Source organism: Trachemys scripta, chromosome 3 (genome assembly GCF_013100865.1).
Source record: "Trachemys scripta elegans isolate TJP31775 chromosome 3, CAS_Tse_1.0, whole genome shotgun sequence".
NCBI classification, from domain to species: Eukaryota; Metazoa; Chordata; order Testudines; family Emydidae; genus Trachemys; species Trachemys scripta.
The window spans coordinates 110,633,521-110,650,260 of NC_048300.1; the positions used below are offsets into that span (position 1 = coordinate 110,633,521).

Sequence of the window (16,740 nt, forward strand, 5' to 3'; positions counted from 1 at the left end):
GGGTGGGGCTTACCTCAAGCAGGTCCCAGACGCAGCGGCATGTTCCCCCCCTCCAGCACCTATGCGGAGGCATAGACAGGTGGCTCTATATGCTGCTCTGTCCACAGGCATCGCCCCTGCAGCTCCCATTGGCTGCAGTTCCCGGCCAATGGAAGATGTGGGGGCGGCGCTTGGGGCGGGGGCAGTGTGCAGAGCCCCCTGGCTGCCCCTAAACATAGGAACGAGGTGGACACACACCAGCTGCTTCCTGGGAGCCGCACGGTTCGGCAGCTAGCAAAAAGCACGCCAGCCCCACAGGGTGGCGCCGCCAACCGGACAGTCAACGGCCTGGTCAGCGCCAGGATTCCTTTTCAACTGGGTGTTCCGGTCAAAAACCGGACACCTGGTCACCTTATTAGTGAGGAGGGTCAGCTGGACCCACGCCTCTGTCCCATAAGGGTATGTCTGCACTGCATCCAGGAGTGAGCCTCCCAGCCTAGGTCCGCTGACTTGTGCTGGTGGGGCTTGCGCTAGCACAATAAAAAGTAGCTTTGTTTGGAGACATTGCAGCTTGTGCTGAAGCCTGAGGAGGGCTTGAGAAGCCAAGCTCCAGCCCAAGTCACAATGTCTACATGGCTAATTTTAATGCACTAGCGTGAGCACCACCAATACAAGTCTGTAGACGTAGGCTGGCAGGCTTGCTCTCCGATGCAATGCAGACATACGCTAGAGATGCAAGCCACCTGGTTACGCCCAGAAAATTCAGAATTAAAGCTAAACTTAAAAAAATTCAAATATATTAATGTATTTATGTAAATGCATGGCTACACACACAAAACACTTAAGTTCTACATTAAGGTCCTAGATACACTGGTTTTCCAGCTATGTTTAAGTGCTGTTAAAAGCAAACTGTCTTCAGACCAGAACTTGTTGGAAAAAAAAATAGCAAACATTTTTAATGAGAATTTCAACCATCATATTTCTAACACATTTTGGACAGAACCAACATAGGCAGGGTCAAACCACATTAGAACACTAATCTGCCAGCATAGTTCAATCCAATACAAACTGTCTGGCCAAACCATAGTAGAATCAAAAACAGGTTTCTATGTTTAAATATTGTTAAAAAGCCAGTACAGATGGGACAACAATGACTTTAGGCCTTTCACAGTGTTGCAGCAACTCAAGGCCTTCTCTACATTAGTGACAGAGGTGGACAATACTCTTAGTAACGAAGAGCTAACCAAGTATTATTTCTGCTAGCAGCCCACATGGTCACAATTGTCTTCTTGTAATCGGATCTTACTACTTGGTTAGGGGTCTTGTCCAGATATCAAAGTCTGTGTAAACAGGTTGGCTAGTCTTCCTTCCTTCTAGTTTTTTTTGCACTAGGACATCCAAGAGTGTCCTACCTGTGAACATGACCTCTGGATGCTCTATCCTTTCTGAAGCAGTACAAGAGACTAGTTCAGATTTTCCCAGGATGCACTGATACAAATATAGTTAGGCAGGTAGCATGGTAGAATATGGACATGCCAATGTGACTGAACCATGGCCGTATTGTGAAAGACACTGCTGTATGAACACAAATCAATCACTTTTATTGTACATGGATCAGATGAACATGTCCCAGCCAGTTTAAAAAACATGGCAGTACTTCCTATATAGTGTAGATGGGGACAAAGTCCGGCACTTCCAATGTTCTGCTCTATGAACCTCAACTTCTGATTTACGCTGAGTCAACAACTTCTGAGGTCCCAAGTTCATAGAATCATAGGACTGGAAGGGACCTTGAGAGGTCATCTAGTCCAGTCCCTTGCACTCATGACAGGACTAAGTATTATCTTAGACCATCCCTGATAGGTGTTTGGAGATTCTGAAGAGCAGGTTCGACAATGATGGAGATTCCACAACTTCCCTAGGGGCAACTTATTCCAGTGCTTAACCATCCTGACAGATAGATTTTCTAATGTCCAACCTAAACCTCCCTTGCTGCAATTTAAGACCATTGCTTCTTGCCCTATCCTCAGAGGTTAAGAAGAACACATTTTTTCCCCTCCTCCTTGTAACAACCTTTTATGTACTTGAAAACTATTAAGTCCCCTTTCAATCTTTTCTTTTCCAGACTAAACAAACCCATTTTTTCAATCTTCCCTCATAGGTCATGTTTTCTAGACCTTTAATCATTTTTGTTGCTCTTCTCTGGACTTTCTCCAATTTATCCACATTGTTCCTCAAATGTGGCGCCCAGAACTAGACACAATACTCCAGTTGAGGCCTAATCAGCACAGAGTAGAGCAGAAGAATTACTTTCTGTGTCTTGCTTACAACACTCCTGCTAATACACCCCAGAATGATGTTTGCTACGTAGGTGTCATCCGGGGCCGCTTAGAGTCCCTAGGGCCAGGTTAGAACAGCCTCAGAGATGCCTTAATTTGGATCCAGCTGCCTATAGCTTCAGGAAGTTATTCAGAGATCCTGGAACAGCTAGAGAGTGGTGCTTCAGCCAAATACCTCCCTCCACACAACTTTACTCTGGGGGTAGCACAGGGAGGCTGTGTAGTACTATTAAGCCAGTATTGTGCCTTGCAGAGACTTGCTCCTATATTGGAGAACTCCCCAGTGGACAGGTTTACAGCTCCTCTGTGCTGGCAGAGCTGCCATAAAGGGGATGTACAGTGGCACTAAAATTCACTGGGTCTCTCATTGTCTAATCTCTTTTCACAGACACCTTAATCTTTTCATTTTTGTTTGCACTGATGAATTAACCTGCCTTTTCTTACTCACAATAAGGATTCCTAGAATTCTGCATTATCATTGCATTATACTATATATGACAAACAACTAGTAAATTTTTAAAAAGCAGACAATTTATCACTTATTTTTTTAAAGCCTTAAATTTACATAAACTTTATTTTTTTTAGAAATTAAATGTAAGTAATGATGCTAGAATCTAGCTTTTCTGATTATGCGAATTACTAAAACGTGATATAGTTTTTACCACTCACCCATCTACCAAAATATAAATCAAGAGGTTCTTCTGGAATGTTGTTAGGGTCCATTCCATAATCTTCCAGAATCCAGAAGATATGTTCTGGGTTTTTTAAATTCACTTTCCCTTCAAATGGCAGAAATTCCAGAGCCTGTATAAATAGCAAAAACAAATTCTAGACTTCCTGGGGAAATTTTTAAATAGCCAGGACAAGAAAAACAAAACATCTGTTAATAAGACATTAAAAGTTACCAGAAAACCGGGAAGGGGACAAGAAGATTGAGATTGCACTCTTTAGCTTCTTTCTGATGTATAAAGAAAGTCTGAATGGTTTTGGATTGAAGATAGGTCAGGAGCCACTGTGTTTATTATTACATGTGCATTGCTCACTTCTAAAAGAGATCTACTGTGAATACTAAATAAGGAATTTTCAAATTAAAACTTTTTTTTCAAGTCAAGCCAAAAGGTACCTGCTCTCAGTAAGGACTATAGCTACACCAAGGTCTAGTTTAAAAATTCGGACATTTTTCATGTAGCCACTTAAAAAAATATTCTAGCCATAATGGGGGTGAGAGGAGAGGGAGAGGATTCACCCCACTCCCTTGTAAGTGAGAAACAGCTGAAGGAATTTTGCTCAAACTTCCTTACTGCAACCCAACACCACAAAAATTAGAATCAACAATAGTGAAAATTTCAGCAAGGTATATAAAATAGGTGGTTATAAAGATTGCATAAGTACAGTAGTCACTATTTCTCTAAAAGACCATGGGAATATACAAAAATGACCATTCGTTTACCAATGCTTCTTGATTAAAACACTATTCTAGTTAATGAGGAGACAGCATGGTCCAGCAGATTGGGCACAGGACCAGGAATCAGAAGACTATTTTCAGCTCTGCAGCTAACTCATTGTATCACACTGGACAAGCCACTTAAGTCAAAGTTTTCCAAACACAAATTCCTAAAGTAAAGGCACCTGAACGTGGCCAGATTTCCAGAGGTGCTGTGTCCAGAAGTCCATTGCCTAACTTTAGCCATCCAACTTTGAACATTTTGGCCTTAATACCTCTGTGCCTCAGTTTCCCCATCTGTAAAATAGGTACACTGATATTTGGTTTTCTTCATAAAAAGATTTTGAGTGAGATCTATTAGGAAAAGTACTAACTGTGGGATCTTCAACAGATTTTGAGTTAGGTACACAGCTCCCATTCAATTTCAAACAAGATTAGGGTAACTAACTCCCTTAAACCCTTTTGAAAATCCCAACACAAGCGTAAATGTGTTAACATTGTAGTACTCATGAATACATGAAGTTAAAAATAGATTTTAAAAAATCCACTTACATCTATCCTTTTAATTTTTTCCTCTTGTGTCAGTGTTTTGTTAAATGCATGAATATGTATTTTGTATGTTGAGTTTGACTGTAGATATGGAACCTAAAATAAAGAAAAAACATCTTTTGCTTAGTACAAATTGCAATGCTAGCCTGTGTGACTGTGAAATTAATCACCTAGATTTTTATACACATACCATCTTCTCCATCGGGTAGTTCTTCAGAGATGTGTACAGTTCCTCTGCGGATTTTCCGTGACCCCACAGTTCAAATATAGACCTGGAAATTCCATGATTATTAGATTGCTGTCAGTGAAGAAAATGATGCCTTATAAAATAAACACCCTATTTCCGATCGAGTCTTCTTGCTCAACACATTCAGGCACTGATTCAGGAAACGGGGTCTCGTTTTGTTAATTGGGGCCTCAGTGACGCTTTCCCTCTCTTGCATCACATGCTTGAGATGCAAATTTTAGTTCCTATGTTATGGGATCCTTAAAAAATATCCTTCATTTAACAATGTTACGATGGTAGTAATTAATGCTACCAGGCATGACTCACCTACAAAAATTCACTCACATTTAAAATGTTCAAGAAAGAGCATTCAGGCTGAAATTCTGTTCTTTACCTATTTCAAAGTGGTTAGGTATCATTATACCTGAGCATTATACTGTGCTGTAATGCCCAGGGTATAATGGGACCAGCTACCATCAGAGGTTCTGTCTCATTTTTAAGATGCTCTGTCTTATGCCATTTTGAGACAGATCATTAACACTACCAACTTTTTATGGATTTCCTTTGCTTTCTATACTGCCAGTTTTAAGGGGAAAAAATCCTCTTGGAAGCTATGAGAGTTGACACCTTACCCTAACTCAGAGGTGGGCAAACTGATGTGGCCCCCGGCCCCTCCCCTGCTGTCCCACCACCCCCACAGCCTCAGCTCACTGCACCGCCGGCACAATGCTCTGGGCAGCGGGGCTGCAAGCTCCTGGGGTAGCGCAGCTGCAGAGCCCGGGCTGACCCGATGCTCTGTGCTGCGCGGGGCATGCTGGCTCCAGCTGGGTGGCACGGCTGTAGCGCCACCAGCCACCGGTACTCCAGGCAGCATGGTAAGGGGACAAGGAGCGGAGGAGGGGGGTTGGATAGAGGGTAGGGGAGTTCGGGGGGTGGTCAGGGGTGTGGATGGGGTGGGGGCGGTCAGAGGGCAGGGAACAGGGGGGTTGAACGGGGGCGGGGGCTCTGGGGGCAGTCAGGGAGAAGGGGTGGTTGGATGGGGCAGGGCTCCGGGGCGGGACAAGTCAGGAAGGGGGGGGGTTGGATAGGGCAGTGGGGGGCAGTCAGGGGTAGGGGTTCTGGGGGCGGTCAGGGGACAGGGAGAAGAGGTGGTTGGATAGGGCAGGGGTTCTGGGGGCAGTCAGGAAGGGGCGGGGTTGGATGGGGCAGCGGGGGAGCAGTTAGGGGTGGAGGGTCCGGGGGCGGTCAGGGGCAGACAGCGGGGGGGGAGGGGGGATGACGCAGGAGTCCCCGGGGGGGGGGGAGGGCAGTCAGGGGGCGAGAAGCAGGGCGTTCGGAGAGGGGGCAGGGGCCAGGCCACGCCTGGCTGTTTGGGGAGGCACAGCCTTCCCTAACCGCTCCTCCATACAATTTCTGAAACCTTATGTGACCCTCAGGCCAAAAAGTTTGCCCACCCCTGCCCTAACTCTTCCTTTTGAACAGTTATACACACTATAGTTTATCTTTTCTCCCATTCAAATATCCTAATCCAATGGCCTTTTCATGTCATAAAATCCCTTTTTCAGTACCAGGAACCTTAATGGTACCATATATTGCTATACGTTCTTATGATGCAGTTGCAGAACACAACATGTTAAGAACTCTTACAAAATATCTAAGGATTAGTCACTGCATATCACTTTATTTTCAAAGATCAGGGTCTAACATCTTAAGGAAATTTTTCAAAATGCTCAAAGGTTCTAGTTAGCTCAAACTGACATGCAAATGAGCTATATTTTATTAAGCAACAACAAAAGCCACTCAGAATAAGTCATTTTATTAATGTATTCAGTTCCTGAAAGTGTTATTTAAAGCTAAATTTGTAATCTGCATTTCCCCTGGAAAATAGGACATTTTTTAACAGTCTGCTATTTCTTCTCACAGCATCTGTGTTTCTATCTACTGTGAGATTTTAAATTACTCAGGGTAAGAGCTAAAGAAATGCTGACAGTATAAACTGCATTAAGCAGAACTGAATATTAATCTTTGTCATTTGATTTAATGTTAGAAGGATATTTAAAAAAAGGTGTTAGGCCCACATCTCACCTATTTATCTATCTGTTGTCAAAGACCTCATCATTCGTTTTTTTGTTGCGGGTGTTGTGGGTTTTTTTTAATAGTGCTTCCAAGTACAGTACTTAATCACCTTCATTGCTAGCAACCTGGAAAACCAGCAACAACCTTATACTAAAACTAGTGTGTGGGCACAATGGGTGAAAAAAAATACGAGCAGCTATACCAGGTTCATTCTTTCTAAGGGATATCCTTAATTATTCTTTTGTTATTTAATATTAGAAATACATTTGTTGAAGGCACCCTCTATAAAAGATCACCACCACTTAGGTGAATTTAAAAAAACATTTTGCTGAAAACAAATCAATTTCCTTTCCCATTGTTGTCTGAAGTAGACCAGAATTTATCCCCAAATGACATACAACTATATTTTACCATATAAAGGCGCATTTGCATGAGCACACTCATGGCCCAGCATAGATGAAACTGAATATATGACGCAATCGACAGTCAAAAAGACATACGGCTTTCTTTTCAGCCCCCAGACTACTGAGTCTGGTCTGCAAAGTGCCATATAATGGACACAGCCTTCTGCAGTTTGAAAAGCATATAGGGCCGTATTCTCCAAAACAAGCCAAAACAAGGAGACCTCATCTTAAGGGAGAATAGTACTAGCTCCCTGGAACACTTCCCCCGCCCCTAGGACCTGCTGGAAGGCTCTCTGCTGCAGCTCCACAGGCTGAGGACTCAGCATTCAGGAGTGGAAGAGTGAAGCCAGGAAGCAGCTACTCTATACCCCTTCTTTTTTTAAAGTCAGTGTTTAACTCTTATCTATCACTTACAACTGATGTAAAAATAAAAATATACCCAAACGGATTAAAAATCTCTCTCCCCTTTCTCCTTCAAAAAAGTCACTAACTTAACATGGCACAAGGTGTCCAAACAAATTTGTCACAAGGTTGTCAATGTGAAGAAATATGTATTGTACTCTGCAATGAAGAACACAGGATAAGACTGCTAAAGAGACTTGAAACTAAAGAATAAAGACTGATTCTTTTCAATCAGTCATATTTCATTTCAACAATGTGTACACATTTTCAAAGTTTCAACCTTGAAATTAAAAATAAAGATTCTATGTAAAAATATATGCCACAAAATAGCTGAACATGTTGCCCAGATGTACATAATTTGTAACTCTTACTTTGCACATACTGTCCTTTTCATTAGTCCTCTTGCCATCTCTTCTGAAGGAATATTGAGAATCCAAAATGGAGACTGAAATAAAAAGACAGTAAGAGAAATCCGAGTGCTAAGAAGAGGATATCACAAGATATAACTTAGAGAATTTTTTCACTTGACCAGACCTCGGAGAGCCTTAAGATTACCTATATAAAATTACAATACGCAATCAAAGGTACAAGAACACCTTTTTTCTGGTTCTGATGTTAACTGCTGTATAAATATGAGGAGGTAATACTCAGTTTGAGGTCAAACAAGAGTAGCTGGTATGCACGCACACACACACGACAGAGCATATGTAGACAGTGCAAAATAGTAGATTGTCCACTTGTTTATTCATCCGTCCTCAAAGAATCCTGTAGAAGCATAACCTGATAGTTGTATTTACATTTAGTTATCCTTGTTTTGTTTTGAGTAACTGCTAAGACTAAAATTTAATACCTTCACTTTTCTAGACACTCACACATTAGATTCAGAGAAAAAAAAACCCAAAACCAATCAGGACTCCAGCTACTGAAATTCTAGCAATTCTCATCGCTCAACTGCTTTACAAAGAAGCAACAGACTTCCAGTAGATGGCACTATTTCTTTTAAGATTATAGTCAGTAGCATGTATGGCAACTACCCTTCAACAGTTCTATCTTGAGATGTCACATGAAGGGTAGAAAGCAGACATTATAGCAGGGGTGGGCAAACTATGGCCCGCGGGCCGAATCCAGCCCGCTAGCCGTTTTAATCCAGCTCTCAAGCTCCTGCTGGGGAGCAGGGTCTGGAGCTTTCTCAGCTCTGCATGCTGCCCCCACAGCTCCCATTAGCTGAGAACCACAGCCAATGGGATCTGCAGGGGCGGTGCCTGCAGACAGGGCAGCATGCAGAGCCACCTGGCCACGCTGTCACATAGGAGTCAGAGAAGGGACATGCCGCTGCTTCCGGGAGCCGCTCGAGGTAAGCACCACCCAGAGCCTGAACCCCTGAGCCTCTCCATATGCCCCAACCCCCTGCCCCAGCACTGATCCCCCTCCCGCCCTCCAAACTCCACAATCCCAGCCCAGAGCACCCTCCTGCACCCTAAACCCCTCATCCTCAGCCCCCGCCCCCACCCCATCTGGAGCCTTCACCCCCCAAACACACCCCACTCCCCTGCCCCAGCTCAGAGCCCCCTCCTGAACTCCTCATTTCTGGCTCTACCCTGGAGCCCGCATCCCCACCAAAGCCCTCACTCCCTCCTGCACCCCAACCCCAATTTTGTGAGCATTTATGGCCCGCCATACAATTTCTATTCCCCAAGATGCTGGCAGAACAGGCACCAACTCATGCCAAGGCCCAAGACCTCACTGAATACTGACATATGCACAGCTGGAATCCAGTTTGGCTTATCAATGGGTTAGCATAGTTAAAATCGATATTAGTGTTACAATACTTGTAGGATGTTGCATGTATTAATCCTACTTATAATATATGTATCCCATGGTATAAAGTTATATTGAGACTTTGCATTGTAAACCTCTGTAATTGTGTAACTCGCCAAACAGGGGAAAAAAGCATTAATTTAAAGTGCTTGCACTGCACACAAGGTGGCCCACTGAAGGCAAATGAGGTATTGTGTAACAAAGGACAGAGACCTTGTTGATTGCATTCCTCACTCCCTCCAGGAAGGGGAGGCCTGTGCATGAACTCATCCCATCTTCAGCTTGGATTCTGGGGTGAACGGGGATAAAAATCCCTGACAAGGAGAAACTAGGTTTCTTTATGCTGTCTGGACTCTGAGGGGTCAAAGATTCCTAAACATAAGCAAGAGATCCCCGTGCTGCTTGGCACGGGTCAGCCGTAAAGGACACAGAGCGGCTTATTATAGAAGCTTATATTACAGTCTTGGACTTAAAAAGCTCTCTCATTTGTGTGTGTATATTTCCTGTTTTAACCTTGTAAATAACTCATTTTTTCATAAATTAATAAATCTTTAAAAAAAGATCAGGAGTACTTGTGGCACCTTAGAGACTAACAACTTTATTAGAGCATAAGCTTTCGTGGGCTACAGCCCATTTCTTCGGATACATATAGAAAATGTTATGGCATACTGTGGGGCCATGCAGGTACCCATAGCAGTGCCGCTGACTTGAAGGTATATATTGTCCCCAAATGTGAAATAGTTGTGGGTGAGGACAAAGTATGCCAACATTTTTATGGCTGACTTAGAACAACGCTTCCTTAGCTCTTGTCCCCTAACGCCCCTACTCTACTTGCGCTACATTGATGACATCTTCATCATCTGGACCCATGGAAAAGAAGCCCTTGAGGAATTCCACCATGATTTCAATAATTTCCATTCCACCATCAACCTCAGCCTAGATCAATCCACACAAGCAGTCCATTTCCTGGACATTACTGTGCTAATAAGCGATGGTCACATCAATACCATCCTATACCGGAAACCTACTGACCGCTACACTTACCTACATGCCTCCAGCTTCCATCCAGGACACACCACACGATCCATTGTCTACAGCCAAGCTCTAAGATATAACCGCATTTGCTCCAATCCCTCAGGAGAGACAAGCACCTACAAGATCTCTATCAAGCATTCTTAAAACTACAATACCCACCCGCTGAAGTGAAAAAACAGATTGACAGAGCCAGACGAGTACCCAGAAGTCACCTCCTACAAGACAGGCCCAACAAAGAAAATAACAGAACACCACTAGCTGTCACCTTCAGCCCCCAACTAAAACCTCTCCAGCACATCATCAAAGATCTACAACCGATCCTGAAAGATGATCTCTCACACAACTTGGGAGACAGACCTGTCCTCGCTTACAGACAACCCCCCAACCTAAAGCAAATACTCACCAGCAACCACACATCACTGAACAAAAACACTGACCCAGGAACCTATCCTTGTAACAAAGCCCGATGCCAACTCTGTCCACATATCTATTCAAGTGACATCATCATAGGGCCTAATCACATCAGCCATGCCATCAGGGGCTCGTTCACCTGCACATCTACCAATGTGATATATGCCATCATGTGCCAGCAATGCCCCTCTGCCATGTACATTGGCCAAACCGGACAGTCTCTATGCAAAAGAATTAATGGACACAAATCTGACATCAGGAATCATAATACTCAAAAACCAGTGGGAGAACACTTTAACCTGTCTGGTCATTCAATAGCAGACCTGCAGGTGGCTATCTTACAACAGAAAAACTTCAAAAACAGACTCCAACGAGAGACTGCTGAGCTGGAATTGTATCTAGTTTGCATATCAATCAAATTAGGACTGAATAAGGACTGGGAATGACTGAGCCATTACAAACATTGAATCTATTTCCCCTTGTAAGTATTGTCACACTTCTTATCAAACTGTCTGTACTGGGCTATCTTGATTATCCCTTCAAAAGTTTTTTTTCCTCTTACTTAATTGGCCTCTCAGAGTTGGTAAGACAACTCCCACCTGTTCATGCTCTCTGTATGTGTGTATATATATCTCCTCAATATATGTTCCACTCTATATGCATCCGAAGAAGTGGGCTGTAGCCCACAAAAGCTTATGCTCTAATAAATTTGTTAGCCTCTAAGGTGTCACAAGTACTCATGTTCTTTTTGTGGATACAGACTAATACAGCTGCTACTCTGAAATCTAATAAATCTTTACTTAGTTTATCACAGGATTGGCTACAGGTGTAGTCTTTGGTTTGAGATTTAGTACAATTGACCTGGGGCAAGTTACTGGTCCTTTGGGACTTCAAATAAACTGAATATTATTGTTATTTTTGGTGTAAAGTGACCATCTATCACAGGGTGGGCAAACTTTTTGGCCTGGGGGCCACATCTGGGTATGGAAATTGTATGGCAGGCCATGAATGCTCAGGAAATTGGGGGTTCGGGTGTGGTAGGGGGTGAGGGCTCCGGTTGGGGATGCAGGCTCTGGGATGGGGATGGGGCCAAGGGGTTTGGGAGGGGGTCAGGGCTGGGGCAGGAGTTTGGGGCACGGGAGTGGATCAGGAGTGCAGGCTCTGGGCGACACTTACCTCAAGCAGTTCCCAGAAGCAGCGGCATGTCCCCCCCTCCAGCTCCTACGCGGAAACACGGCCAGGCAGCTGTGCACTGCCCCGTCCACAGGTGCCGCCCCTGCAGCTCCCATTGGCCGCTGTTCCCAGCCAATGGGAGCTGCCGGGGTGGCACTTAGGGTGGGGGCAGCCTGCAGAGCCCCCTGGCTGCCCCTATGCGTAGGAGCCAGAGGGGGGACATGCCACTGCTTCCAGGAGCCGCGCGGAGCAGGGCAATCCCCCAACCCTGCTCCCCGGCTGGAGCACCGGAGCGGGGCGAGCACCGGATCCCACTCCCTGTCGGAAGCTCAAGGGCCAAATTAAAATGTCTGGAGGGCCAGATGCAGCCCCCAGGCCACCCCTGATCTATCACATAGTCCAGCTTGCCTGGGTGACAAGATAGACTGGAATGCCCAAGGGCACTGTCTGTGACTCCATCGTAAGACTGTTACAGTGCTTTAGGAGTTTATGTTTATTACTGGGTTGGTGAAATCTAATTACAGAATTTACAACCAGCTTAGGATTTCTGCCCTTTTTTGAAAGTCTGTCCTGAGGTTGGCACTCATGGTCGTGAATCACTTCAGACTGTGACACCCCCCATTTCCCTCTCCCCCCCCATTAGGGTCTCCTATTATCCCACCCATTCAATTTGTGTGAACCTCCATACCGCCATGGTAGGGGCGCCGTGTATCCCATTCTCAATATGAGGTTCCCCCAATCTCCATCACTTGGGGATTCTGTGTGCCCCCCCCCCCATAGCTCCTCCCCTTATTCCTGGGTCTCCCATTCTCCTCTTCCCTGCCAGGGGCTCTGTGTGCCCCCTACTCCTCCTATAGCAGGGTCTCCCATTCTTCCCCCCATACCATTATTTGTCTGTGAGATAAGTCATTCAGGGTGTCAGCATTTAAAACTCTCTTGGGAGGATGAGTAGGAGTACTGTTATGCTGGACAGTGTTGATGGTTGCCATCAACCAGTTGTTTGAGCTACAGACAATTGCAGAACGCTTGAAGCTGTGACTGTGATAAACATAGCAGCAGCACCACATGCCCTCCATTTCCCCCCCTTTTGGTCTTCCAGTTCTCCCCAAAATCAATAGGGTTCTGACAGCAGATGTTTAGAGTGTTCCCTAAAATTTTGGTATTGACTGGATACGGATTTCAAAAGTTTTTGCATTACATGCACACAAACACACACAGAAATGCCATAAAATTGAATGCAAGGCTGCCACAAACTCCACCAATGACAGTTTTTGGAAAATGCTCTCTTCTCCCAAGCATCTTTGAAATTTGATCAACTACTCAGAATGAATAAAGATAATGCAAAGAAAACACATAAGTCAAGTCAATCTATTGCAAGTAGCCAATATATATATTTCCAAGTAAAACATTTGGACTCAACTTACATTTATACAAATTTCTTGTTGACTGCTGAACTGTCCACCACAAAGTGAGAGCAAGGACTTTATCTCCTACAATGAAAACATTATAGGACAAAAAATTTTTAGAAAACAGAAGTATTGTTCCCATACCATAATTTCACATACTACATCTACAATAATGTTATACTAGAAAGAAAATTTCAAAGAGACTTCAACAACAATGTTATGATAGTTCTTATGTCCAATATCAATTCATAGGAGAGCCAACTATTAAAAATCTTAGGAGAGGAGAAAAATCTGACATTGTGGTAGCGAATGACTACTTAAATTTTACTTAAATATTCCACTTGGAAAATGAACTTTTTTATTTTTTACTACAGTTTAAAAGTACCTTCTGACAGCAGTAATCCATTGATTAGTTATCCAATGCACAATGGGATTAGGTCAAAAATTAGCCTAATCATTTTATCAAGCTCCAGTGTGCTTCATTTTTATACTTACCGCTCTCTGAAATTGCTAATATTTAACACAGTTGTACACTCACTATAACTATAATTGAATTTTGGGTAATGGGTCTAGTCATAGAAAGATTCAAGTGTATTATTAGCGAGGCAAGTCCCTCTTGAGGAAAACAATGGTAGGAGTCCATTCTTTCTGCTTCCTTCTCTGCTTACAGAGATCTTGATAACTTGCTCTGTTGGATGCATTTTCCATAGTAACTGAAGTTAGACTGTAAACTGAAGCAGGAAGATTATGAATCCCACAGCAACCTTTAAATACTAAGGAACAAGAGAATAATGAACTAGAATAGGCTTTCAATCTCTGATGTCTCTGTTTCTCAAGATACTTCTCTTGGAGATCTATCCATATCAATAAATATCCTGAAAGGATGAACTTCCCATTCATTTTCTAACAGATGACTACCTATACCCTCACAAAATTATCCTTATAAATACATATGCCTACATTTTATTATGGACTGAGAATTACATGGGGATGGAAGACAAAAGGAAGAAGTCATTCAGTATTCCCAAAAATCACTGGATAATGCTAGTCATCCACTGTTTTAGTAAGACTGCTATTATGACCACTTTCCCATTCTATTTTCTATAGAAATTAAGAGGATGCTAGAGTTTTCCAAAAGCGAATTACTCGCCAGCTTGCACAAGGTGAATAAAATGCCATTAGTTGTTTTATTATGATCATAGTAGTCATGGGACCACATGGGTACATGAGTAGATATTACATATGGGTTGGTGACGTTTCCTGACAATGTTAAAAAGGAGAGTTTATAATTACAGTAAAATCTTTGTTATCCGGCATGTTGGGGGAATAGGGGATGCTGATAAGTCAAAAATTCCAGTTAACTAAGAGAGAAGGAGTTTGGGCGTGGGAGGGGTGTGGGGCTGAGATTTGGGGTGAGGGACGGGTTTTGGGGTGCTGGATCTGGCCGGTGCTCACCTCGGGCGGCTCCCCGCAAGCAGCAACATATCCCTGCTGCTCCTAGGTAGAGGCACGGCCAGCAGCTCTGTGCGCTGTCTTTGCCCACAGGCGGAGCCAGCGATCAGGGTGGGGCGGGGGCAGTGCACGGAGTCTCTGTGGCCGTTCATCCACCTAGGAGCAGCAGGGACATGTCGCCACTTGCAGTGAGCTGCCCGAGGTGAGCACCGCCCAGATCTGGCACCCCAAAACCCCTCCCATGCCCAAACCCCTGCCCTGAGCCCCCTCCTACACCCAAAGTCCCTCCCAGAGCCCACACCCCGCAACCCCTCCCAGAATCCCAGTTTCTAGAGCTTTCCGGCTGGAAAAGTGCCAGATAACACAGCTTTTACTGTATTTGTTTCCAATAGCGCCCACAGTGTGCTAGCTGCTTTCCAAACATAATTCCAAACTTCAAAGTGGCCTTAATCATCTCTGAAAATCCTACCTGGTACAGAAGTTTGAAGAGAAGACAAGACACTCTGTGCCCTGAAACAGCCACTGAAGATATATTCAGTAGAGCTAAAAAATACACTCATGTATGTTTTTTGCTCCTCGCTCTTTTTATATGTATCTATGGGTGTGTATCTATGGATAAAAGACCTGTGGCATGGCCACAACTGGCCTGGGTCAGCTAACTTGGGCTCGTGGGACTAGAAATCACGCTGTAGATGTCCACACTCGGGCTGGAGCCCAAGCTCTGGGACCCTCCAGCCCAAGCCCGAATTTCTACACAATGCTTTTTCAGCCCCGGAATCTGAGCCCCATCATCCTGAGTCATCTGACCCAGGCCGGCAACAGATTTTTTTATTCCTGTGTAGATACACCCTATGAGACAGTTGGGTTTGCTTTGGTTTTGTTGCTTTGCCTACTTAGTGTGCCTAAAATTTGACTATATAAACCTCATCCCTTTCCCCGTCAATAACACCATCACCAACAACACCAATGTACAAATAAAAGTAGCATCTTTTTACAGAAGGTGTTTCTTACGATCTATACGTATCACTAACTGCTACAAATAGCACATTTCTACACATAGCAATTTCACAAGAAACTCTGCAGGCCTTCTATGCCTGAAAGAAGCCACTAGATAACTAAAACCCACCAATCAAACACCTGCTAAAACTATTCAGCAGGATAACTCAATCCAATTTACTAGATTTACTCAGCTTTTGCAACCAGTTATGCCTCTGGGGACAAGACACCAACAGAAATGGTACGTCTGTAATTCTGTAAAGACTCCATGTTTGTTAGAACATAAGAATGGTCATACTGGATCAGACCAATGGTCCATCTAGCCCAATATCCATCCCTGTTGGCCTGTCCCAGCATCTGGCAGTCAGAGACTTAGGACACTTAGAGCATGGGGTGGTTGTGTTCCTAATCATCTTGACTAATAGCCATTGCTGGACCTATCCTCTCCCTGTTGCTGGGTTCACGTTTAATGACTGCAGGGCAGAGCTGGGACGACTCCCTCCGCTAACCCACATACAGAAAAGACAAGCAAGCTTGTGGGGCCATCTCCGCCAATGGGGCACACACAAGCCAGCTCGATGCCAGGCTAGTAGGGACGGCACAGTCCCCAAAGAGAGTCACAGCAACCCTCCCTCCCGCGATAGGGGGGAAAGCGAGAGAGGAGCCTGCCCCACGAGCGGGGCAGGGGCCGCTGGCAAGGGAGGGAGCGGGCCGGGGGGGCTGAGGTTTGCACGCCCCGCCTCCGCTCGCACACAGCGATGGTGCTGCAGGGACGAGGTACCCCCCGGCTCCTGCCCCGCAGGAGGCACGTACCCAGCAGGGGCTGCCCCGCCCCCTGCGCCCCGGCTCTCACCGGCAGCCGGAACTCCAGGTTCTCCTGCGCCAGCAGCAGCAGGTAGCACGGCAGCGGCCCGCGCTCCATAGCCCCGCCAGAACCCAGGGAGTGCTCCGCCCCACCCCGCATGCGCCGCCGGGGGGGGGGCGGAGCCACGGGTGCTGGGGAGGGCGGGGGCTCGTGCAGGCTGAAGCG

The 16,740-nt window shown here is 44.9% G+C and overlaps 1 protein-coding gene across 3 annotated transcripts in view; it reads right to left on the reverse strand.

Moving 5' to 3' along the window:
- TRMT11 (tRNA methyltransferase 11 homolog) overlaps nucleotides 1-16,686 on the reverse strand; it is a 50,985-nt gene extending 34,299 nt beyond the window's left edge. Inside the window, exons 1-6 of one of the 3 annotated variants that reach the window (XM_034765728.1) lie at nucleotides 16,564-16,686; nucleotides 13,281-13,346; nucleotides 7,791-7,864; nucleotides 4,502-4,583; nucleotides 4,315-4,407; nucleotides 2,988-3,122 (exon numbers count right to left, since the gene is read on the reverse strand). In XM_034765728.1, the coding sequence (XP_034621619.1) occupies nucleotides 2,988-3,122; nucleotides 4,315-4,407; nucleotides 4,502-4,583; nucleotides 7,791-7,864; nucleotides 13,281-13,346; nucleotides 16,564-16,674 (561 nt within the window). In that variant the 5' untranslated portion in view covers nucleotides 16,675-16,686. Of the gene's footprint in view, nucleotides 1-2,987; nucleotides 3,123-4,314; nucleotides 4,408-4,501; nucleotides 4,610-7,790; nucleotides 7,865-13,280; nucleotides 13,347-16,523 lie in introns of all 3 variants that reach the window. The other 2 variants (XM_034765727.1, XM_034765726.1) reach the window with 2 other exon arrangements.
- Between the last annotated feature and the right edge of the window lie 54 nt (nucleotides 16,687-16,740).